The sequence below is a fragment of the Lithobates pipiens genome, unplaced genomic scaffold (assembly GCF_037356315.1).
Source record: "Lithobates pipiens isolate NorthernLeopardFrog02 unplaced genomic scaffold, aLitPip1_a1.2 Scaffold_30, whole genome shotgun sequence".
Taxonomy (NCBI): Eukaryota; Metazoa; Chordata; class Amphibia; order Anura; family Ranidae; genus Lithobates; species Lithobates pipiens.
The window spans coordinates 41,512,281-41,536,324 of NW_027507791.1; the positions used below are offsets into that span (position 1 = coordinate 41,512,281).

Genomic DNA, 24,044 nt, shown 5'->3' on the forward strand with positions numbered 1-24,044 from the left:
CATCTGCGTATGCTCAGTGGCAAGGGGTTAGCATGTGCTTGAATAAAAGAGTCTGTTGGTTTTTACCCTACACTGGTGTTGTCTGGTGACTGGGTGAGCTAAGGGGTCTGGGATTGTGTGGTACTGGACAGAGGATGCATTTACGGTGGACATCTGGAGTACGGGGGTCTGTCACAGTGGCCATGTATGGTTCAGGAGGGTGGGGGAGCATACTTGCAAGGGAAATTAGTTGCATTCATGTAGAGAATAGTTACATTCATTCCTGAGGGAGAAATTAATTTCCTGCTAATAACATTCTTTTCTTCTTCTACAGGTTGGATGATAATCACCTGACAGACAGTTCCTGCCCCCACCTGGCATCTGCAATACAAAATACCCAGACACTGAGGAGACTGAACCTGTCTGGGAACAATCTGGAGGGTCCTATTTTCAGGGATCTGATGGAAACTCTGAGAACAAGCCGGATAGAGGAATTACAGTGAGTATAACAGGACTGACTGAGACAACAATATTCTGGGACAAGCTGCATCCAACTTGTAAATATTCTGACTTGAGTTGTAATAGTGACTTACCCATTCCTGGGACCCCTATGCCTAGCCTGAGTGGAGCAGAGACAATCACTGCAGGCAGTTTTCATCAGGAAAGCTGGACTTGCCAATCACTTGGCATCCGTGATTATTTATTCATTACGGGTATTTACTTAGCGTCATCAATTTATGCAGTACTTTACATATTTTAAAGTAAGAAAAATGAGTGCAATAAAAAGAGCGACTATAGAGTAGAAGCATAATATTTAACAATATGCCTAACCTCCTCCATATAGTAAAATGAAAGCAGGTGGGATCCCCTCTCGTTCTGGGATGACGTTGTATGCTGTCGCCCACAATGTCACCACTTTCATGTGACCGCTGTGGCATACAGCTAGACAATCGAGGGCGTGCTGTGTCATAGGGATCTCAGTAAAGAGCTGATGATGTGGCTGTGTCCAATCACAGCTGATCACATGTAAACACAGGAGTGTCATTTATCGGCTCTCCTTGCCTCAAACTGACAATGAGAGGAGAGCCGATCAGCGACCTCTCCTCACAGGGAAGATCTATACAGGTAATCAGGGCACTGATCATCAGTACAGCCCAAACAGTGCCCGCAGTGATATCAATCAATGACCATTAGTGACACCAATCTGTGCCCATCAGTGCTGCCTTTCCGTGCCCATCAGTGCTGCCTATCAGTGCCCATCAGTTCTGTCTTTCAGTGCCCATCAGTGCCACCTATCAGTGCCACCTGTCAGTGCTCATCGGTGCTACCTATCAGTGCCCATCAGTAAGGCACATTAGTGCCGCCTCATCAGTGCCCATGAGTGAAGGAGAAAAATTACTTACTTACAAAATTTTCTGACAGAAACTAAGAAAAATGTTTTCTTTTAACAAGAAATTAAAAACCCAGTGGTGATTAAATACTACTAAAAGAAAGCCTTTTTGTGTGAAAAAAAATTATAAAAATGTCATTTGGGTACAGTGTTGTATGACCGCACAATTGTCATTCAAAATGTGACAGCACTGAAATCTGAAAATTGGCCTGGGCAGGAAAGGGGTGAAAGTGCCCAGTATTTAAAGTGGGGTACCCCCTAAAATAAAAAAAATTTAAAGTCAGCAGCTACAAATACTAAAAACCACAGAGTTGATCAAATGGCACCAAAAGAAAGCTCTATTTGTGGGGAAAACAGAACATAAACTTTATTTGGGTACAGCGTTGCACGACCGCACAATTGTCAGTTAAATTAGCGCTGTGCCATATCATAAACAAAAATGGCCTGGTCATGCCAAATTCATGCGATTTGATGGGAATCCCCACGCTAAAATAAAATAAAAAAATAAAAACAAAATCATACCAGACCATTATCCGACCATGCATCCTGGTAGCCCAGGAACAGGGGGGGATAAGCAAGCCCCCCCCCCCCTGAACCATACCAGGCCACATGCCCTCACCATGGGGGGTGCTTTGGGCCATGTAGATTTGCCTATATGGTCAGACCACGATTTCAGAGCAGGCATAATGCACCTGGAATTTAAAAAAAAAAGTGTGTATTTTTGTGCTGAATTGAAACTAATTTGCAACACACCTCTGAAGTCTTTTTTGAATAGGCCACAATTTCTGAGGGAGAGAGCAAGAACACATGTAAGTAAAAAAGGAGACTCCATGCGTCCTGCCCCCTGATCTACACGGGCGCTGCCCCCAAAAGAAAAAACAGCCACCACTGCCCTTGGGCTATGAATTGTGATTGTGGCTTGTTCTACTGGGATCTGACGGCTGATGTATAAACTGTAGTAGATCTGATTTATATCCTCTCTTCTAGGACAGACTTCCAATTAAAGCTAGATAAGGCCAAAAAATAACTAAAGAAGATGGAAGAGCTCCGTGAAGGACTGAATGTTTTCCTATAACAACCCCAAAGAAAGAAGATCTGCTACAACTATGAATGGAGCCTGAACATTGCTCTGGACGATGAGGAGAATGAGATATAAAAGGGACCAAAGTCCACCCAAGAGGAGAATGGATCATTGTAAATAAACTTATACAAACGGCACAGGAGGACATACCCCAAGCATGAAGGAGTTAAAGTGTCACTAAACCCACATCATAGAAAAATATCAATCAATTTTGTATTATATACTTTTCATACTCACTGTGAGATTCGTTTTCTGTATTCTGCAAAAAACCTGGTTGATCCTGCTATCTCTCCCTTCTGTCCATGTCCCCAATTCAGCTAGGGGATTTTGCAGGGCAGTGTTGACAGCTCTGCACATGCTCAGTTTTCAGTGAGTTTCTATACTGAGCATTTCCTCCCTATCACACATGAGCAACCCATGTGACTATATAGTCACACATGTGGGGGTATACACATTGGTAAATGACAGCCTACTCCTTCCCTCCTCCTCCATGCCCACTAACCAGCTAAACACAATGCTGGCTGGATATTACATGTAGATAGATGGAGGCTTCACCTCCACGTTATTATAAGACATTATGGAGGGGCGTGACACAGCCTGTGACTGGCAGAAATCCGCCCACACCTTGTTATTGACAAAAAATTATAAATATTTGATTTCAAATATATTTGTGTGCCAATTTAAAACAGTTTATTAATAGTAATTATTTCTTTTTACTCTGTATTCCAAAGGCTATTTTTTTCTTATTTTGAACATGTGACTAGAAGCTCCTCCTGCCACTGTTTCCCTGCAGACAGGCTGGGAGAGAGCTGGGTCATGTGACAGCTGTATATTGATTTGGAAAAGGGTAATTAAAATAATTATAGTGCCATCATCCACAACTTATGTAGGAGAATTTGTTTCATCTCTGTGTATCTCCTGAGGTCAATCACTTCACTGGGTATATGTGAGGATTTTCAACCACTTTAAGCAAAAACCATACCCCTTCTTATGAAAGAGCATTTAAGAAAAGTGCCGGACTGATGAAAATTTAGATTTTTTTTCCAGTTGCTGCTGCATTTCAATGATGGTAAAGTGGCTGTGCTTAAACAATTTAATCTATTTTTTTTTAAAGTGAATGTGTTTACAAAATTGGTATTTAAAGTGGGAGTCCACCTAAAACAAAATTATTAAAAGCCAGCAGCTACAAATACTGCAGCTGCTGACTTTTAATAAATGGACACTTACCTTTCCTGGAGTCCAGTGATGTTGGCAGCCAAAGCCGAGCAATCACTCGGCTCTCGGGCTGCTGCCGGCACTGTTCTCGTTGAGGGAATCAGGAAGTGAAGCGTTGCGACCCCTTAATCAACAGTAGCAACAATTGTCCCCCCCCCATCAACAAACAATCCCCCACCATGAACAATAAACCGCTACACAAAAATAGATCCCCTCCAGCAACAATAAATCCCCCAGCAGTCAGCATCAATAGACCCTCCATCACACCCCAACACCTCTTGTCATTGCACAAATTCAAAGCTGGAGGTGGCGGAACTGCGTTCCCCCAAGTTCCCACTGAAAAAAAAGCCCTGCACTCGGGTAATTTATGTTGCTTTTTAGCGTAGTTGATACTTCAACACATTTCTTCGTTTTTTCCTTCAACCCTCACTTTACTCACTTTACTTCACCTACAGTGCACTTCACACACTACTTGACAATATTTTTTCACACTGAATCCATTTTTATTTTCCTTCCAGTCCCCTAGCCCATACCAGCACTTAATTCATGCTGGTCCTTATATATTTACATGCATATTAAATACTGCAGGAAGTTCACCTGTATTTGCAGGGTCCTTCTGATATACATATATACTCTTTTACTATTTTTTGCAGTTAATTATGTTAGAGCCCTAGGGACACTTGCACTCGCACTTACTAAAACCATGTCGGTGCTCTGGTTGTTCCCCTGTTGGGGTTACCCTTTGCTCCGCCTCCTCAGCTCCCATGCTGGATGTTTGTCGCTGCCGCTGCCTGTGGATTCAGTGACCGATGACCTTGCTCAGCCCACAGTATGGGGTCCTATACTCTGACCCTGAAGATTACTCACCTCCCTGCCGATCTTATACAACATACATTCATTTGATTTACTACTTGTATTACATATATAGTTAAGCATTTACCCCTGAAAGCGAGCGTGGTCGCGCGAAACATTGTCGGGTGTTTCTGAAGCTTGCACATTTTTCTGATGTTTGTATATTGGTTATATACTGTTTACCATGTAGGTGGATTTCTTTTCACATTTTATGCATATTTTATCGGCCTGCATTCATTGCTGTTGTGTTTTTTATATGCGCACATTTTTTTTAATAAATCTACTTTTTATACAATCGTGATATGTTTTTGGCTAACCATACTCACCTCACTCAAAGTCCCAGGGCGAATCCTATGTATACATGTTACTGATCCCGGACACTTTTGACTAAAGCCGCATACACACGTGGCGGACTGTCTGGCCAACTTAGTCCATCAGACAATCCGACGGACAGTCCGTCATACTTTCGAATGAACGGACTTGCCCACACACGGCTCTTTTTGAGCGGACTAATACGGCGAACTAAGTCCGCCATACTATCCGCCCTACTTTTGAAATGAACGGACTCGCTCACACACGCGGAGGAAAGTCCGCTCATTTCGAGCGCGTCTCCAGGTAGGCGGGGCCCGCGAAGGAGACGTCGCTGGCCCCGCCACCTGGAATGAACTTAAAGGGGAACCCCAACGCCGAAAAAAATCGGCGTGGGGGTCCCCCAAGTCCACAACAGACCCTTGTCCGAGCACGCTACCCGGCCGGCCAGGAAAGGGGGGCAAGCGAGCGCCCCCCCTTCTGAGCCGTACCAGGCCGCGTGCCCTCAACATGGGGGGGTGCCTTGGGGAAGGGGTGGCCGCGCGCCCCCCCCCACCCCAAAGCACCTTGTCCCCATGTCGATGAGGACAAGGGCCTCTTCCCGACAACCCTGGCCGTTGGTTGTCGGGGTCTGCGGGCGGGGGGCTTATCGGAATCCGGGAGCCCCCTTTAATAAGGGGGCCCCCGGATACCGGCCCCCCACCCTATGTGAATGAGTATGGGGTACAATGTACCCCTACCCATTCACCTGTGAAAAAAAGTACAAAAAAAACAACACAGGGTTAAAATATTTTATTGCACAGCTCCGGGGGTCTTCCGTCTTCGGGGGTCTTCTCGCCGGACTCCTCCGCTATCTTCTTGTAGCTCTTTTGCTAGCGGAGGAGTCCGGCTTTCTTCCGCGCCGCCGGCCTCTTCTTCCGACTTCGGGGGTCTTGTCCCCCTCTTCGGTTCTTCTGCCGGGCCACCGCGCCTTCTTATAGCTCTTTTACAGGCGGTGGCCCGGTCTTCTGTTGCCGCCGTCGCCGCCGCCTTCCGTTCTTCTTCTTCTTCTTCTTCTTCTCCAGGAGATGTTGCCTCGACGATCTCTCCGGCCGGAATGCCAGAGCCGCGCTGCGCGGCCACTTATATAGTGACAATGGGGCGGTGTCACATGGCTTTATGTCACATGGGTTGGTGTCACATGGTGACCCCGCCCCCTTACGATGTCATAGTCCCCATGTGACATCAACCCATGTGACCAACCCATGTGACATAAAGCCATGTGACACCGCCCCATTGTCACTATATAAGTGGCCGCGCAGCGCGGCTCTGGCATTCCGGCCGGAGAGATCGTCGAGGCAACATCTCCTGGAGAAGAAGAAGAAGAAGAAGAAGAACGGAAGGCGACGGCGGCGACAGAAGACCGGGCCACCGCCTGTAAAAGAGCTATAAGAAGGCGCGGTGGCCCGGCAGAAGAACCGAAGAGGGGGACAAGACCCCCGAAGTCGGGAGAAGAGGCCGGCGGCGAGGAAGAAAGCCGGACTCCTCCGCTAGCAAAAGAGTTACAAGAAGATAGCGGAGGAGTCTGGCGAGAAGACCCCCGAAGACGGAAGACCCCCAGAGCTGTGCAATAAAATATTTTAACCCTGTGTTGTGTTTTTTTTGTACTTTTTTTCACAGGTGAATGGGTAGGGGTACATTGTACCCCATACTCATTCACATAGGGTGGGGGGCTGGTATCCGGGGGCCCCCTTATTAAAGGGGGCTCCCGGATTCCGATAAGCCCCCCGCCCGCAGACCCCGACAACCAACGGCCAGGGTTGTCGGGAAGAGGCCCTTGTCCTCATCAACATGGGGACAAGGTGCTTTGGGGTGGGGGGGCCGCGCGGCCACCCCTTCCCCAAGGCACCCCCCCCATGTTGAGGGCACGCGGCCTGGTACGGCTCAGAAGGGGGGGCGCTCGCTCGCCCCCCTTTCCTGGCCGGCCGGGTAGCGTGCTCGGACAAGGGTCTGTTGTGGACTTGGGGGGATCCCCACGCCGATTTTTTTCGGCGTTGGGGTTCCCCTTTAAGTCCATACCAGGCGGCGGGGCCAGCGAGGTCTCCTTCGCGGGCCCCGCCTACCTGGAGACCCGCTCGAAATGAGCGGACTTTTCTCCGGGCGGGAAAAGTCCGCTCATTTCAAAAGTAGGGCGGACTGGCACACACACGGGCGGACTGTCCGCTGAAATGCAAATCCAGCGGACAGTATTTCCAACATTCCAAAATACTTAGTTCGCCAGACTGTCCGCTGAAAAAGTCCGCTGAAGCCCACACACGAGCGGACTGTCCGCTGAAATGTGTTTCGGCGGACTAAGTTGGGCAGACAGTCCGCCCGTGTGTACGCGGCTTAAGATTTTGCCTGCTGATTTTGTACCTCCCTTCCAGCACCTTGTAGAGCCCTGCCTGTCTCCGACCTGGACTCTGCTCATGATTCTGTACCTATCTGCCTCGGCCTGTGACCTGATTCCTTGCTTCTGTCCATCTCACCTCAGGATCTCCAAGTCCAAGTTCACTCTACCAGCTTCCTGGGGCACCTACACCCTTCCATTTCAGCAGTTCCCATCTTCACCATCAGGGGTTCATGGTCAGGAACTGTGCAAGAGGCCGCCCTTGTCACCTGGAGCTCTACTAACATGTGACAACACCCTATGACCAAAGTCAAAGTCACATTATTTGCTGCTATTTGGGGCAGCTGCAAAGAGTTTAGGGCTCTCCAGGCAGTGGCATGTTAAATGGAATGTACAGTATAGTGACTTTGTTGTCTACAAAGCTTAAATAGGGTCTTTGCTCACCACCCCCTCTCCTTTCACCCCCCACTTACTGGGTGGTCCATTGTTTTCATTACCAATACTCATCCACCCAGAGAATCCAGCATTGTCCCGCTGAGATCCTCTGGTTCTCTGCCACCTCTTGGTCCCATGCTGCCTTATTGAATATGACATCTTCATGAGGCCTGCCGCCTCTTCTTGGTCCTTCTGATGATGCAGCAAAAGGCCCCCCCCCCCACTTTTGAATGAAACGTTTTACCTGCTGGAATATGTGATGTACATATCACAATAGGCAAAGGAAGTACAGTGCACCCCATTCGGCTAGGCAATTGATGTGCAAATGGGGGGGGGAACATTTTGTTTAACCACTTCCCGACCGATGCACACAGATGTACGTCGGCAGAATGGCATGGACAGGCAAATGGGCGTACCTGTACGTCCCTTTAAATTTGCCGCCATGCCATTGTGTAGAGAGCGCGCTGGCTGGGACCTCCGTGAGTCAGATTGCGGGTGCCGTGGATCGTCACGGGGACACCTGTGAGCCTCTCATAGGTAGGAAGAACTGGGAGATGCTAATGTAAACAAGCATCTCCCCATTCTGACTAGAGACAATGTCACTGATCTCTGCTCCCTGTGATCGGGAACAGAGATCAGTGACGTGTCACACACAGCCACGCCCTCCCACAGTTAGTAACACGCCCCTAGGACACAGTTAACCCCTACACTGCCACCTAGTGGTTAATCCCTTCACTGCCGGTGTCATTTACACAGGAATCACTGCATTTGTATAGCACTGATTGCTGTATAAATGACAATGGTCCCAAAAATGTGTCAAAAATGTCCAATGTGTCCGCCATAATGTCGCAGTCATGATAAAAATCGCTGATCACCGCCATTACTAGTAAAAAACAATCATTAATAAAAATGCCATAAAACTATCTCCTATTTTGTAAACGCTATAATTTTTGCGCAAACCAATCAATAATCGCTTTTTGCGATTTTTTTTTTGCCAAAAATATGTAGAAGAATACTTATTTGCCTAAACTGAGGGAAAAAAAGTTTTTTGATATATTTTTGGGGGGTATTTATTAAAGCAAAATGTAAAAAATAATGTGTTTTTTTTTTTTTTTTCGCTCTTTTTTTTTGTTTATAGCGCAAAAAATAAGAACCTCAGGGATGATCAAATACCACCAAAAGAAAGCTCTATCGGTGGGGAAAAAAGGACGTCAATTTTGTTTGGGAGTCACGTCGCACGACCGCGCAATTGTCAGTTAAAGCGACACAGTGCCGAATCGCAAAAAGTGCTCTGGTCTTTGGCCAGCCAAATGGTCCAGGGCTTAAGTGGTTAAAGAGGATCTTTGATTACCATTCCCCCTTTACCCTCCTCCCCCCCACACTTACTGGGTGGTCCATTGCTTTCATTACGAATACTCATCCACCCAGAGAATCCCGCTAAGATCCTCTACCACCTCTTGGTCCCACGCTGCCATATTGAATATGACATCATCAAGAGGCCCGCCTGCTCTTCTTGGTCCTCCCAATAATATGATGCAAGGGTCCCCCCATTTGAATGAAGCACTTTACCTGCTGGGATATGTGATGTACATGTCCCAATAGGAAAGGGAAGGACAGTGCACCCCATTTGGCTAGGCAATGGATGTGCAAATGGGGGGGGTTTGCACATTTTGTTTAAAAGCTCAGATATCGGAGGGGAGGAGGGGTGGACAGGACGGAAGTCCTTCAAGAGGGTGAAGATCCGCCCAAGCTGAAAATTACACACACAGCTTAAAAAAAAAGTCAGAGGACTCCACCCCCACCCTCCTCCCTTCTGCCTAATATGTAAAGACATTTCTCTACTTTTAATTTAAGTTTTAATTAGCGAGAGTCTGAAAGTGAACAGCTTCTGCTGCAATCTCTCTAGTAATTTAATGTTTATTTGAAAAACAAATATTTTATTTAAATAGTAAGAAAATAAATAAAACATCAGTTTAAAATTTAGAAACAGCCCAAAAAAACAAACAAAAACAAACTCAAAAGACACAGTTTAACAATACTCATTATTTACAGAATGTATAAAGCCCAGTTGATACGTTTTTATCCAGCTTTGACCCTTCGCCATCTGCTGGTCATTACTCAGTACTGCAGCTGATGTCTTGTGTTGCGCACGCTTGACTTCATTGGTGGACTTTTAAGTGAAATCAGAACCTGAATGCTGCATTTAATCAAAAGGTGTGTTGGCCCATGTCCTGGATAGAAGTCTGTCTGTCCATCTCTGACTTCTGTTTGTCTGTTCACGCCTTGGATTACTCCTGTATATTGTTTAGACGGTGTTGGCATGTGGCAAATCCCAGTCATCAGGCTGTTGCTTCTGTTATTGTCCATCAATGCTCCGTCTACTTTTGTGGAGCCCAAACTTTGTCTGCCCTGCCCAGGTCATCAGCATGCAGAGTCCGCTATTGCCCATATGCCCATAGTATGATCCTATGACTAGGCTTCATTGGGCAGTAGGGTTACCACCTCATCCCTTTAAAGCCGTGCACATATTGATTGTACAGGTTCTGTGGGTGATTAACCACTTGCCTACCGGACACTTTCACCCCCTTCCTGCCCAGACCAATTTCCAGCTTTCAGTGCTGTCACACTTTGAATGACAATTGCGCGGTCATGCAACACTGTGCCCAAATGAATGTTTTATCATTTTCTGCACACAAATAGAGCTTTCTTTTGGTGGTATTTAATCACTTCTGGGTTTTTTATTTTTTACACAAAAAAAAAATAAGAAAAAAAGACCAAAAATGTAAAAAAAATACCCTTTTCTTTGTTTTTGGCAGTAAATTTTGTAAATACCGGTAAGTAATTTTTCTCCTGCACTGATGAGGCTGTACTGATGGGCACTGATGAGGTGGCACTTATGGGCACTGATGAGGGGACACTAATATTCCACACTGATGAGCACTGATAGGTGGCACTGATGGGCAGCAGCGGTGGACACTGATAGGTGGCACTGATGGGCTCTAATAGGTGGCACTGGTGGGCACTGATAGGTGGCATGGATAGGCGGCACAGATGGACACAGATAGGCAGCACTGGTAGACATTACTGATGAACAGACAGTGATGAACATTGAAAGGCAGCAGTGGCTGGCATCACTAATAGGCACTGATGGGTACTGATTGGTGGCACTGATGCGTACTGATTGGTGGCACTGATGGGCATTGATTGGTGGCACTGATGGGCATTACTATAATCAGGGCACTGATGATCAGTACCCTGATTACATGTCCGGGTGTTCCCTGCAAAGTGGCACTGATCGTCTCTCCTCGCCACACACTCTGTCAGTGTGAGGAGATGAGAGCCGCTCACCGCCACTTCCATGTTTACATGTGACTGGTTGTGATGGGACACAGCTGATCACACGGTTAAAGTGGTGCTTGATTGGCTCTTTTTCAGAGATCGGGGTTGCGCCATGTTCTAGCAACACAGCATGGCAGCGATTGGGCGCGCAGCATGGCCGTTCTGGATCAACGTCATGTGATGTTTTCGAAGAACAAGAGCCGCACTGTGGCGGACGGCAAGCAGCTAAGGTGGTAATTAAAGTCACTTGATGCCTTATCTGCATTACATTAGCCTCAGAACCTGTGTAATTCATATGTTTTTGTGGTTTAAAGGGATGAGGTGGCAACCCTAGTGGGCAGGGCAAAATGCATCGGGTGTGGATTTGTCAGAGACACGCAGGCTGAGGCCACCTTTCACTCTTGCTCCCAAGGCTGATCGGGAGAGTGGGGTTCCTTTTTGACCACTACAACTAGCCTTCTGGAGCAGCATTTGAACATGTCGGCACCCCATTTATCAGAGGGTCCGGAGAAGCAATCATCCATTGGCTTAAACGGTGCCACAGTTTGTGTTTAGCAGGTTTGTCCTGACCATCTCTTTGGGGCTTGCACCACTCTGGCTTTTGTCCCACCCGGGGTTGGCAACAGAGAGTGTCTCCCAAACTATGTGATATTAGCAATGGTTATTTACTGGTACCAGTATAGTAAAGAGTAACATATGCTGGCACCATGGTGAGAAAACTCTTCTTGAAAATATTTGTCAGACTACCAATACAGGACTCATCATTAATACGCTTTTCTTCCAAACCGCTGTCCTTTGAAGTCCATCTACGCTTTAAGTGTGTCCTTTTTACACACTTACTTTAACATTCAGATCTGATTTGTTCTTTAGGTCTTTAAAGTTTTTCTTTACTTCTTGGGAAAAGCCATTTACAGAAAGTCTGCAAAATAAAGACAGAAAAATCTTCACGGAAATACAATTTGTTTGAGACACCCGGACGGCACTTATAAGAAATGAAAACCCTTTCTAAATCTGGCCATAGGAAATAAATGACATGATCTGATTTGTTTAGGTAAGCTGGGTGGCGATGTCTTGTCTATGACTTTTGCAGAGACCAGCTGTTGCTCATCCATAAGATCAAAGTACATGTATCCTAACCGAAGTATGGAAGCCACCACTGAAAATGTCCCACTAAAAATACTGGCTGGCAATGGCTTTGGTTATTTTGGAGTCAATACCCAGAAGTATACATTAATGCCCCATACACACGGTCGGAATTTCCGACGGAAAAGGTCCGATCGGTTTATATTGTCAGAAAATCCAATCGTGTGTGGGCTCTATCTGACTTTTTCCGTCGGTAATTCACCCCACCCACCAAGGCTTAGTCACAGAGGTCTATGACTAAGCCCCAGTGGGCGGGGTGAAATGCGTCAGGGAACATGGTCAGGCAGAGGCTGTCATTTACATCTAAGCCCTTGTACACACGGTCGGACATTCCGACGGAAAATGCCCGATCGGACCGTGTTGCCGGATAATCCGACCGTGTGTGGGCTCCATCGGACTGTTTCCGTCTGAATATCCGACGGACCAAGTTTTCCAGCTTGGCTATAAAACTTTCCGACAACATGATCCGATCGCACCTTGTCCGATCATGTGTAGAGAATTCCCATCGGACAAAGTGCCACGCATGCTCAGATCAAATTCCTAGACCAAAGCTATTGGCTACTAGCCTGAACGTAGTCCCGTCGTAACGTCATCACGTTCTGAACGATTGGATTTTCCGACAACTTTGTCCAATTGTGTGTATGCAACAGTTTCGGACAAAATCCGTCAGACAAAATCCGACGGATTTGGTTGTCGGAATGTCCGACCGTGTGTACAAGGGCTAACATGGATCAGGTTGATTGAGTAGCATCTCATACCCTTCGCCACCAAAATGAGAGCCTCGTCTTTTGGATGCTCTACCAAAAAGCTGCCTGAGACTAGGTGAATCTCATTCTCTTCTCTCAAAGAAGCTTGACCGTGCTTACCACAAGCATGGGAAAATCTCTCATTGCATACTCCTTAAGGTTTTTTGGTAGCCTTAGCCCCTGTACACACGGTCGGAGATTTCCACAACCAAATCCGTCAGATTTTGCCTGTTGGATTTTGTCCGTCGGATCTTGTCCGAAACTGTTGCATACCCACGGTCGGGCCAAGTTGGCAAAAAATCCGATCTTTCAGAACGTGATGACGTAATTTCGTTACGATGGGACTACATTCAGGCTAGTAGCCAATAGCTTTGATGTAGGAAATTGATCTGAGCATGCGTGGCACTTGGTCCGATGAAAATGCTATACACATGATCGGATTAGGTCCGTCCGGCCCAGTTGGTCGGGAAATATTTCCAACATGTTGGAAAATTGGGTCGGACGGAGATTCGGACGGAATCAGTCCGATGCATACCACACACAGTCAGATTATCTGACGACACGGTCCGATAAGACACATTCCGACAGATTATCCGACCGTGTGTACAAGGGCTAAGTAGATTAACTTGATGTTGGCTCATATTTCTCCATGAGCTGGCCTCACTAATACCCGTATATATTTCATTCAATGTCTCTTGTCTACATACCTGACATTTGTTAGACTGGAGGAATTCTCTATAAGGGCGATGATGTGTTTTGAACCAGCATCAGATATGTTGTTGTAGCTTATACTTAGGGAGGTGAGGCTTGGGTTGCCGCTCAGTAGCTCCAAGAACTGGGAATCTTCGTGTGTTAGATGAGTGTGATAGAGCCTGCAAAAAAGTTCTACATTTTACATCCTACAATTACTGACAACAAAAGTCTGAAAGGTAGTGTATTTGTTTCTAAAAGATCAGAACATCTAGCCTTGGTTGGGCCCTTACTCCATGACACACTACCCAACACTTCCCAATGGCTCCCAACTATTGGCCTTAAAGTTCAGCACATATTTCCATGTTTGTGGACGTTGGTGTTGCATATTGCTACCTGTTCGGGCTCTGCTTTATAATTGTTTTTAATTGCTGCTGGAGACTTACCGCGAAGGAGCTCAAATGCACAAGCAAAAAAACCAAACAGACTAAATATCAAGGGTACTGAAACCTCCTTGGCGTATGGAACAAAGCCTTAATGACAGAAATGGAGAAGAAATATTTGAAAACCTGTTTCATCCCTGCTTTCCCCTCCCCAACATTGACTGAGCAGCTCAGCTCACCCTTCTACTTCCAGCAGTGACTCAGCTGCTCAGCTCCCCTAGCTCTTCATCACAACAGTGACTTAGTGGCTCAGGTTTCTCTGTTTCCCCCCTCCACGCGGTGACTTAACAGCCTTCCAGTCTTCTAACCCAGTGGTTCTCAACCCTTTCCTCAAGTACCCCCAACAGGCCATGTTTTTGGGATTTCTCTTAGATAAAATAGCTGTCCAAAATACCAAGCCATTGACTTTAGAGCACAAGGTAAAGGAAACCTTGCAAACATGGCCTGTTGGGGGTACTTGAGAACATGGTTGAGAACCACTGCTCTGACCTGTATTGTAAAACACAGAGCACGATCTCTGAGATGGGGGAGGCTGAGCTGCAGAAATAATTACTTTATTGCTTTTGCTGTGACCTTTGAGGATGAATTGCGTCACTGTACCTGCAGCTACAGAGATTAGTGAGGGCATACCTTGGTAACAGGTTCACTTCAAGCTATGGATCTCCAGGCTAAAACATTTCTGAACTGTAGCTTTCTAAACCAGGATGCCCCAAATACTCACAGAAGTGTTTCTATTTTGCATGTAGGCCTGGACAGAGCCACTATCAAGTCCTGGAAGTGAGGGCCGTTCAGATTGTTGTAGGATAAGTTGAGTGTCTTCAAGGACTGGTTATTTGTCATTTTACATGCCAAGTGTTTACAGGCAGCGTGTGTCAGCAAATTCATACTCAAACTGTAGAGAAGAGGGAATAGAAAAAAAACATGTCGTTAAGTCGATATTTCTGATATCATGAGACAATCACATTTGTCTCATTATTGGCCAAGAACCACACTATCTAGACTTAGTCATGGATTTTTAGTTTATCCACTTCCCGACTACCCCATAGCACATTTACTGCTACTACAGGGCAGCCGCTTGGCCAATCCCCAGACGACGTCCTATCATGACAAAACGCATAGGGTGGAGCCTGTGACAGTGATGTCATAAGATTTTCTCTTAGGAGATTGATGGGGGAAAAAACAGCAAGTGGCAGAAAGACTATGCAAACGCTGTGATTTCCATCTTTGATCTACAATTCACTACGTTTTTAAAGGATGAAATATCTTGTAAGTGAAATTCATTTGGCTTATTAAATTACCATTTATGAATTACTACGCTATGGGAGCATTTTTTGCTTTTGTCTTTTGAGTACCCTACCACGATCTTAGTTTCATACTGCAGACATTGGAGTAGGTTCTTGGGAGACCTGAATTTCCATGTGCCTGGTGAGACTACCTTATGGTGGTCATCAGTAGTAGTCGGTAAGGAGCATTATTTTATTTATTTTTTATACTCACTTGGGTAGCAAAAGCTTACCTCAGATCCTGAATCTTGCAGTCAGGATGATTTAATGCAGAAGCTATGGAAGGGATATCTTCATCCTTCATTTCATTGGACATTAGTCTGTAGAGTGAATTTAAAAAAATATAACATTTGCTAGTGTGATTCAAAGGCCGTTCAATAATGCGGTACATGCGACACTGTTTTTCAAGACATTTTTTTTTTGCGGTGAGCAGTTTTATTACATAAAATTGGTGATTCATTATCAAAATTCTGATGTCAGGTAAGTTGTCTCTAAATATGCAAGTTATCCCTTAGCAATCCTCTCCATCTCTATTTTTATAGCTCTGAGAATGTCTATAGTCAGGACAGAAAACGCGTATTTGCTAAATTTTTATACAAAAGTTGGATATGATTATGGTTAATAATTCACATTAAGTTAACTTTTTAACTTTTTCCCCAAAAAAACTTTTTTTCTTTCTTTTTAGGGAAGACCCCCCCCCCCAATCCATTTTATACATTATGGTTATGAACTCTTTCCAGATCTCTATTGTCCTTTTTGCATTGAGGTGCCCAAAACTGTGCCCCATATTCAGTATTTGCAGCATATTTTTATCTATCCTTTCGGTATCCAAATAATACTGTATATTGGCCTTTACAGTTGCTACTTGATGCCGAGTGCAACTGTTTAATAAATAAGTCTGGTTCAGCTATATTTTTTTCCAACTCTATTCTTATCTAGCATTTGTCACTTCAGAGGTTTTGGAACCTCCTGAAGCTGCCACAGCACACTGGGGTGCTCTTTGGGTTCCCCCTGGGGTGCAGGGAGCATGGGACCCAGTTTGCCCTGGATCAGGGCTGTGGAAGGGCCTGTGATGGGAGACTGTAAGATTGGGGGCTCTGTGACGGGAGGGGCTCTAATTTGATGTAAGGACTCAGATAGAGAGACTCTTACATGAAGGAGAAACTCTAATGTGATAGGGGCCTCTGACACGAAGGAGGAACTCTGATGTGATAGGGGCCTCTGACATGAAGAAGGAATGCTGATGTGATAGGGGCCTCTGACATGACGGAGGAACTCTGATGTGATAGGGGCCTCTGACACGAAGGAGGAACTCTGATGTGATAGGGGCCTCTGACATGAAGGAGGAACTCTGATGTGATAGGGGCCTCTGACATGACGGAGGAACTCTGATGTGATAGGGGCCTCTGACACGAAGGAGGAACTCTGATGTTATAGGGGCCTCTGACATGAAGGAGGAACTCTGATGTGATAGGGGCCTCTGACATGAAGGAGGAACTCTGATGAGATAGGGGCTTCTGACATGAAGGAGGAACTCTGATGAGATAGGGGCCTCTGACATGAAGAAGGAACTCTGATGAGATAGGGGCATACTTTTAAAGTGTGTGGTGAGTGCAAAAAAAGGTCAAGAAAGGCCGTTCTAATTCATGTATAGGACACTATTCTTAAATCTTAGCACAACCTCACACCTATCAAAATAAATGTGCTTTGTCAGTTAAAGAGACCCCGTTGCCAAACCATTCATTTTAACAACAATCTTCCCATAAGATTATTTGTGAATTTAACATACTTTAGGCATTTAATTTACGTGTGAAGGCCTAACTTGGCTTTAACTAACAGTCCTGAGCCTGTTGATAGGGGACGCCATCTTGGATGTGACATCAGCAGTCCCAGCAGACTCAGAGCTTTCACCCATGTGACACTATATAATATTTCTCTTCACTCCTCCCCTGTTCAGGAAGGCGGAGGAGCTAGGCCAGTGTCGAAAATAATAAGATACTCCCAGAAGAGTACTCCCAAAAGAGGAGAGGGCAAGGATATGTAATTAGGGTCTCTTTATCTGCCCCTTATCATAATCCTGTTGTAATATGTTGCTACCTTATTAAATTCCTACATCATTTTTGGTCAAAAATGGTGATTAATAGACTACAGTTATAAAGTGAATATTATGTGTTTCCCTTAGCCCTTGTACACACGGTAGGACAAATGTCTGATCGGACCGTGTTGTCGGATAATCCGATCGTGTGTGGGCTTCATCTGATTTTTTCCGTCGGAATGTCCGACCAACAAAGTTTGAGAGCTGGATATAAAAAATTTTCGACAACATGATCCGATTGGACTTTGTCCGTTCGTTTGTAGAGAATTCCGATCGGACAAAGTGCCACGCATGCTCAGATCAAATTCTTAGACCAAAGCTATTGGCTACTAGCCTGAAAGTAGTCCCGTCGTAACAAAATAACATCATCACGTTGCGAACGATCTGATTTTCCGACAACTTTGTCCGACCGTGTGTATTGAACACCAGTTTTGGACAAAATCCGACAAGGGCTTACAAAGATGAAGTAGACTAAAATTTACCCACCGAAGTGTCTGGACAGCATAAAGACCCGGTGAAAGTTTCTCCCAGCATTCCGTTTCAAGATAACATTTCTCTAGATCAAGGCGTTCGGTCTCTTTGCATGATATCAAAATGAAAGCCAACACTGTGCAGTCAAGGGGGGTCAGGTTGAACTTTGAAAAATCAAATGTCATGTTTTGACCAAGAATCTCTAACACTAGTGCTTTGTTTCGAGATTCAAAGAGGTAGTTGAAAATATTTAAAGTCGTCCTCCTCTCACAAGCATCTTTCGCCAGCTTCTTGACTAGTGGAGATTGCTGATAGAGCCAAGTGATGGCATTTTTGGAAGCTTCAGTGGAGCATTTCAAGAAGGTCTTGAGAAGAGCTCTGGTGGAACTATCAGATAGACCAAAGAGAAAACGAATAAATATTTCTGCACGCCCATCTTGAAACAATTTGGCGTTATCAAGGGATTTCTGTAATTTTTCAGGGTCGTAGTCAATGTAATGGACTAAAGCAGCCATGAACTCCTGAACAGTAAGATGTAAAAATGAAAAATTAACATAGGATGACTGAGTGGATTCCACCATAAAACTTGTGAAGAGGTGTGAAGAAGTCTTCACGTTGAATGATTCCAAAAGTCGTTGATCAAACACAATGATCTGGTTCATTACCCCATGTTCTGCCAACCATCCGAGTGGCATCAGTGGGTTCCTGGCATAGTCACTCTCCTGGGTGTGATTGGACAGAATATTGCAGATAAATGCTACAAAGAGCTGTGTCACAGTGTTGGGCAAGAATACCGCTGGGTGCTGTTCTGGCTGGACTTTGAAGCACATCGATAACACTGTACAGATGATCCAACAATATGAAGGGATGTAACAGAAAGTGTACAGTGCTTCATTGTCCCTCACGTGGTTAAAAGCCTTTTCAGACAGATCCAAGTTTCCAAAAAACTGGACAAAGTACATCTTTCTTTCTTCGTGAAAAAATCCCATGACCTCACAAACAAATTGAAAAATGTCAGCACCAATGGAGGCCAGTTTGGCTGGTCTACTGGTCAATAGCACAGAACAACCCTTGAGGAGAGATTGCCTCAACAAGTTAACCAAGATCACACCAAGGTCCTGTTTCTGTTTTGTGTTGGCGTAAGGAGGACTTGATGCAAAATCCATCTGGTGGCGACATTCATCTAAACCATCAAAGATAAATAAAAGCTGTTCTGGATTCGTTAAGATGTTTTCAAGATGAGGACTTAGATATGGATACTGGTGAAGGATCATCTCCTCCAAGCTGACTTCTTCCAGTGGGTTGAGCTCCCGGAATTTGAAGAAGAAAACAAAAGAAAATCTCTGATAGAGCTTTCCGTTCACCCAATCACAGACAAACTTCTGCATTAGGGTGGTCTTCCCTACTCCTGGTACACCGCTTATCATTATGACATTCGGCACACGCTTTATGTGATGGCACCAGCGGAAGAGCCTTTTGGGAGAAACTCGCTCTGATCCTCTTTGAGTCTTACATAAGTAGCTTTCATGTTTTTCCCCAATCTCTATCAGCTCATGCTGAGTACGACATCTAAATTTCTCTGTGGACACAACAACCAGATTCACATAACGTTCTGAAATAAGAAAACTTTGACTCTCCAGGGTGGTTCCAGGTGGCTTGCATTCCATTAAAGTCAGAGTTGTATCCAGCAGATATTGCTTGTGCTTTCCTTGGATTTCTTGCAATGAAATATAGGAATGTATATCACTTTTCAATAGATCATAACAGATGAGTAACAACATGTTCTGATTTTAAAAGTGTTCACACCAATTTATCATAAAAACATATTTTTATTTAGATCTAGTCTTAAACCCAAACTCCAAGAATGTAGCTGCTTTGTAAACCTGCGGGCATATCATGAGTCAAGTCCACCTAGACTTATTTCTATTACTTACATCTGACACATTTATTGTGCTCCAGGAAGATAACTTCTGGAGCTCTGAAGCTCCTCGCTGTGACCTCAGCTCCTTCAAGAGTAGAGTCATTGGAACTGCTATGCCCACCCCTCCTTCTTCCCAATCTCATACACGTTGTATTTTGTGAACTCATTTAAAAAGTACAAAGGCTTCTGTGAATGGGCAGCAGCAGAGAGGAGTGGGCAAAGCTGCTGTGTGTGCTTCTCTTCTCTTACAGCTGGAGTGTATCCTCCAGGAGTGCAATAAACCTGTCACATATAGGTAATAGAGATAAGTCCTGGAGGTGGCATGCACCTAATTGAACTCAACTCGTAGTGTTCCTGCACTTTTTGAAAAGTTGCTGAATTCCTGGAAATCGGCTTTAAAGCAAACCTTTCAGTAAAAATGAAGGTGCACTTAAGGTGGATATAAACTCACACATACCCAGTTTAGTGAACAGCCTCAGATGATACACAGAGATTATACAAACCCTCCTACATAAGTTTTATTTGCAGTGTTCTCTTGTCTACAACCAGGGGCATTGCTAGGTCTACAAAAGATCTGGGGCTAGAGCCCATAGCAGCATAGTAAAGAAAGTAATACACTTGGGAGGACATACACATGTATGTACAGTAATATAAGTGTGTGTGTATATATATCCCCAGAGAGCCCCCCCCCCCACTTACATCAGGGTCCACAGAGAGCCTCCCTTACATCAGGGTTCCCAGAGAGCCTCCTCCTTACATCAGAGTCCCCAGAGAGCCTCCCCCTTGCATCAGGGCCCCCAGAGAGCCCCCCCCCACTTACATCAGGGTTCCCATAGAGCCCCCCTTACATTAGGGTCCCCAGAGAGCCTCCTCCTTAAAATCCGGGTCCCCAGAGAGCCTCCTCTTTAAAATCAGGGTCCCCAGAGAACCTCCTCCTTGCATCAGGGTCCCCAGAGACCACCCTACTTACATCAGGATTCCCAGAGAACCTCCCCTCCCCTTGGGGACCCCTGCAGAGACTCAGGGCTAAAGCCCCAAAAGCCACCCCCCCAGCGACGGCACTGTCTACAACCCTTCAAAAGTGCAGATTTGTGATAAAAATCTTTATTAATCTATGAGGAGTACAGAGGAGGGGGTGGATAACTGCAGTTAGAGCTCTTATACACTGTGTGAGAGCTGATTGGAGGAAAGGGACACACTTGGCAGAGGAAAAAAGGATCATGCAGAGCTGTATTCTGAATAGACAGGCTCTGTGCTTATCTCCCTCCCCCGCACAATTTTTGTCTCTTGCGTCAGTAAAACCTCTCAGAAGTGGCTCATGCTGATAACAGAGGAACAAAACACCAGAGAGAAACGACACTTAGGCCGCGTACACACGCGCGGACTGTTCGCCCAACTTTGTCCGCTGAACAGTGTTTGGGCGGACAGTCCGCTCGTGTGTGGGCTTTCAGCAGACAGTTTCAGCGGACAGTTTGACGAACAAGGTTTTACGGAATTTCCGAAAAACTGTCCGCTGAAACCTTGTTTCAGCGAACAGTCCGCTCGTGTGTAGGCTTGTTCGTCAAACAAAGTTCCGCGCATGCTCAGAAAGGATTTTCACGCCGAAAGTTATAATGCAGTGTATAGGACGTCGTATTTTTCATCCCGTCGTACGTGCCGTTCACGTCATCGCGCACGGTTTCAGCAAACTGTTCGTTCGTCGTGTGTGGCCATGTCCGTCCATGCTAATTTTGAGCGGACTGTTTGCCGAAACTGTTGGACGGACAAAGTTGGGCGAACAGTCCGCCCGTGTGTACGCGGACTTAGAGCTTTGGAGAGAGATAAGTAAAACTCAGATATATTTCCTGACAGAGGTTTACAACCACTTTAATATCTCAGTATTAATATCACAATATCTATATATTGTCTATTATCTATATATTGTGATATTTGGTGGGTTGTTAGTTTAGTGGTAAAAGCATTTTTAGTGAGTCTATGCTGGTCCAAACTGTGTTTTAGTATGTGTCGACCCACTTTTATTAAATAAAATTAAAGGCTAACATAAATTAGTTGCCCATGCCAGAGGTTTTCACCATCAGAACAGGCACAGTAAAAATAATACCAACCCACCTGGCTTCCTCTCTTCAGCAGTGTTGTTGCTTAGGGCTTTTACCCTTGGCCATTTGACTGGTCTCTCAGACCATCTCACACAGTAGCTCTTCCAGCTCTCCTGGCTCTCTTAGTGCTCCTGGCTCTCTTAATAGGGAACCTCCAGACACTTGGGCTTTCGGTCCATTGAGAACTCTAGATTCCCTCAGTCCTTTGGACTTGCCTAGTCTTGCCTAGTCACCTCAGCTCTCTCACTACTCGCTTACCCATCTTGCCTCTCTCAGCCCTCTGGAAAAAGAATCGCCTGTCTTCAGCATAGATTATGGTCTCTTGAGTGGAGCACACCTGTCTTCTAAAGGGAGCCCTAAACTATGCCTACGCCTGTCATTATAAAGGCTGCACACACAGCCTGTTGGTCTCCAGTAAGACCTGAACACTGGTTTGGAGACTTCCTCCCTCTCAAAGCTCTTCAAAGTCTCCAAACTCCGGGAACCCAATTCAGGAATACCAAAACCTGGAGAAAACCCAAAAGATCAGTTCTGCTCTAAATCGATATTCTAGAGCCTCAAACTCTGTATATACACGTCACAGTGGACTCACACTGTCACAATATATATATATCTGTAGGTAAAAAAATAATATACTATTCTTATCCCTGGCATCCATGCTGCAGGAAATAAAGTCACGATTCTTCAGTTGATATCCCAATGAAGGGCAGGTAAATATAAATATCCCAAGTTACAATAAAGCATCTTCTAGCAAGATCACAGATACTCATCGTTACCCGGGATCTCACCGGAAGGACGATGACATCACCCATGCCTAAGTAGCCAATTATATGTTTAATAACGTTCCCTACTGTTTTTTTTTTTTTATCTACTATTTGATATTGGTAGAGGGATTTTTTCAAGTGTACAATTCAGAGAGGGAGAGCCAAGTGTACATGGCTTGTAAATCTTTTACTGAATGTACTGCACCAGTGTGGCTTTTTCTTCTCTGAAAAATTACCCAATTGTTTTCTGAAAGTTCAGCGAAATTAATGATCTCAAGTTCACTCAACCCTAGCTGTTGACACAAGAGCATTGTCCCAGTTACCAAAATAACCGTAGTTATAGAGGCACAGATATTTAACCAGCTGCTCAAGTACACAGGGTATCCTTATAAAGGTTGATGTACAGATATATAACAAGTCTAATTTTGCTGTTGAATAGTTTACCTGTAATTTCTGGAGACAATGAGTATCCATATTCATCCAGTAATATTTCATATTTCATAGTCTGAGCTGCAAAAAAACAAGATAATTGATAAAAGAAGACATTGTCAGAAGAATTAAATATTTTGGCATACATTTAGAAACATTTTAGGGTAGACTCGAATTCCCGCAAAAAATAAAATTTTAAATTGAATTGATATGTAATCGCCCAAAGAATCATTATTACAGTGCCTTGCGAAAGTATTCGGCCCCCTTGAACTTTTCAACCTTTTGCCACATTTCAGGCTTCAAACATAAAGACATAACATTTTTATTTTTTGTGAAGAATCACCAACAAGTGGGACACAATTGTGAAGTGGAACGAAATCTATTGCATTTTTGAAACTTTTTTAACTAATAAAAAAATGAAAAGTGGGGCGTGCAAAATTATTCGGCCCCCTTGCGTTAATACTTTGTAGAGCCACCTTTTGCTGCGATTACAGCTGCAAGTCGCTTGGGGTGTCTCTATCAGTTTTGTACATCGAGAGACTCTTGCCCATTCTTCCTTGCAAAACAGCTGGAGCTCAGTGAGGTTGGATGGAGAGCGTTTGTGAACAGAAGTTTTCAGCTCTTTCCACAGATTCTCGATTGGATTCAGGTCTGGACTTTGACTTGGCCATTCTAACATCTGGATATGTTTATTTGTGAACCATTCCTTTGTAGATTTTGCTGTATGTTTGGGATCATTGTCTTGTTGGAAGATAAATCTCCGTCCCAGTTTCAGGTCTTTTGCAGACTCCAACAGGTTTTCATCCAGAATGGTCCTGTATTTGGCTGCATCCATCTTCCCCTCAATTTTAACCATCTTCCCTGTCCCTGCTGAAGAAAAGCAGGCCCAAACCATGATGCTGCCACCACCATGTTTGACAGTGGGGATGGTGTGTTGAGGGTGATGAGCTGTGTTGCTTTTACGCCAAACATATCGTTTTGCATTGTGGGCAAAA

The 24,044-nt window shown here is 44.9% G+C and overlaps 2 protein-coding genes across 2 annotated transcripts in view; one reads left to right on the forward strand and one right to left on the reverse strand.

Annotated features, from left to right (window-relative positions):
• Positions 1-3,166, forward strand: part of LOC143942698 (NACHT, LRR and PYD domains-containing protein 3-like) — a 65,033-nt gene extending 61,867 nt beyond the window's left edge. Inside the window, exons 11-12 of the mRNA XM_077464076.1 lie at positions 314-478; positions 2,357-3,166. Of these exons, the coding sequence (XP_077320202.1) occupies positions 314-478; positions 2,357-2,396 (205 nt within the window). The 3' untranslated portion in view covers positions 2,397-3,166. The remainder of the gene's footprint in view (positions 1-313; positions 479-2,356) is intronic.
• A 6,360-nt stretch (positions 3,167-9,526) lies between these two features.
• The window catches only part of LOC143942702 (NACHT, LRR and PYD domains-containing protein 3-like), a 42,876-nt gene continuing 28,358 nt past the window's right edge, over positions 9,527-24,044 (reverse strand). Inside the window, exons 5-10 of the mRNA XM_077464082.1 lie at positions 23,065-23,130; positions 17,855-19,556; positions 15,507-15,593; positions 14,712-14,882; positions 13,565-13,729; positions 9,527-11,887 (exon numbers count right to left, since the gene is read on the reverse strand). Coding sequence (XP_077320208.1) covers positions 11,797-11,887; positions 13,565-13,729; positions 14,712-14,882; positions 15,507-15,593; positions 17,855-19,556; positions 23,065-23,130 — 2,282 coding nt within the window. The 3' untranslated portion in view covers positions 9,527-11,796. The remainder of the gene's footprint in view (positions 11,888-13,564; positions 13,730-14,711; positions 14,883-15,506; positions 15,594-17,854; positions 19,557-23,064; positions 23,131-24,044) is intronic.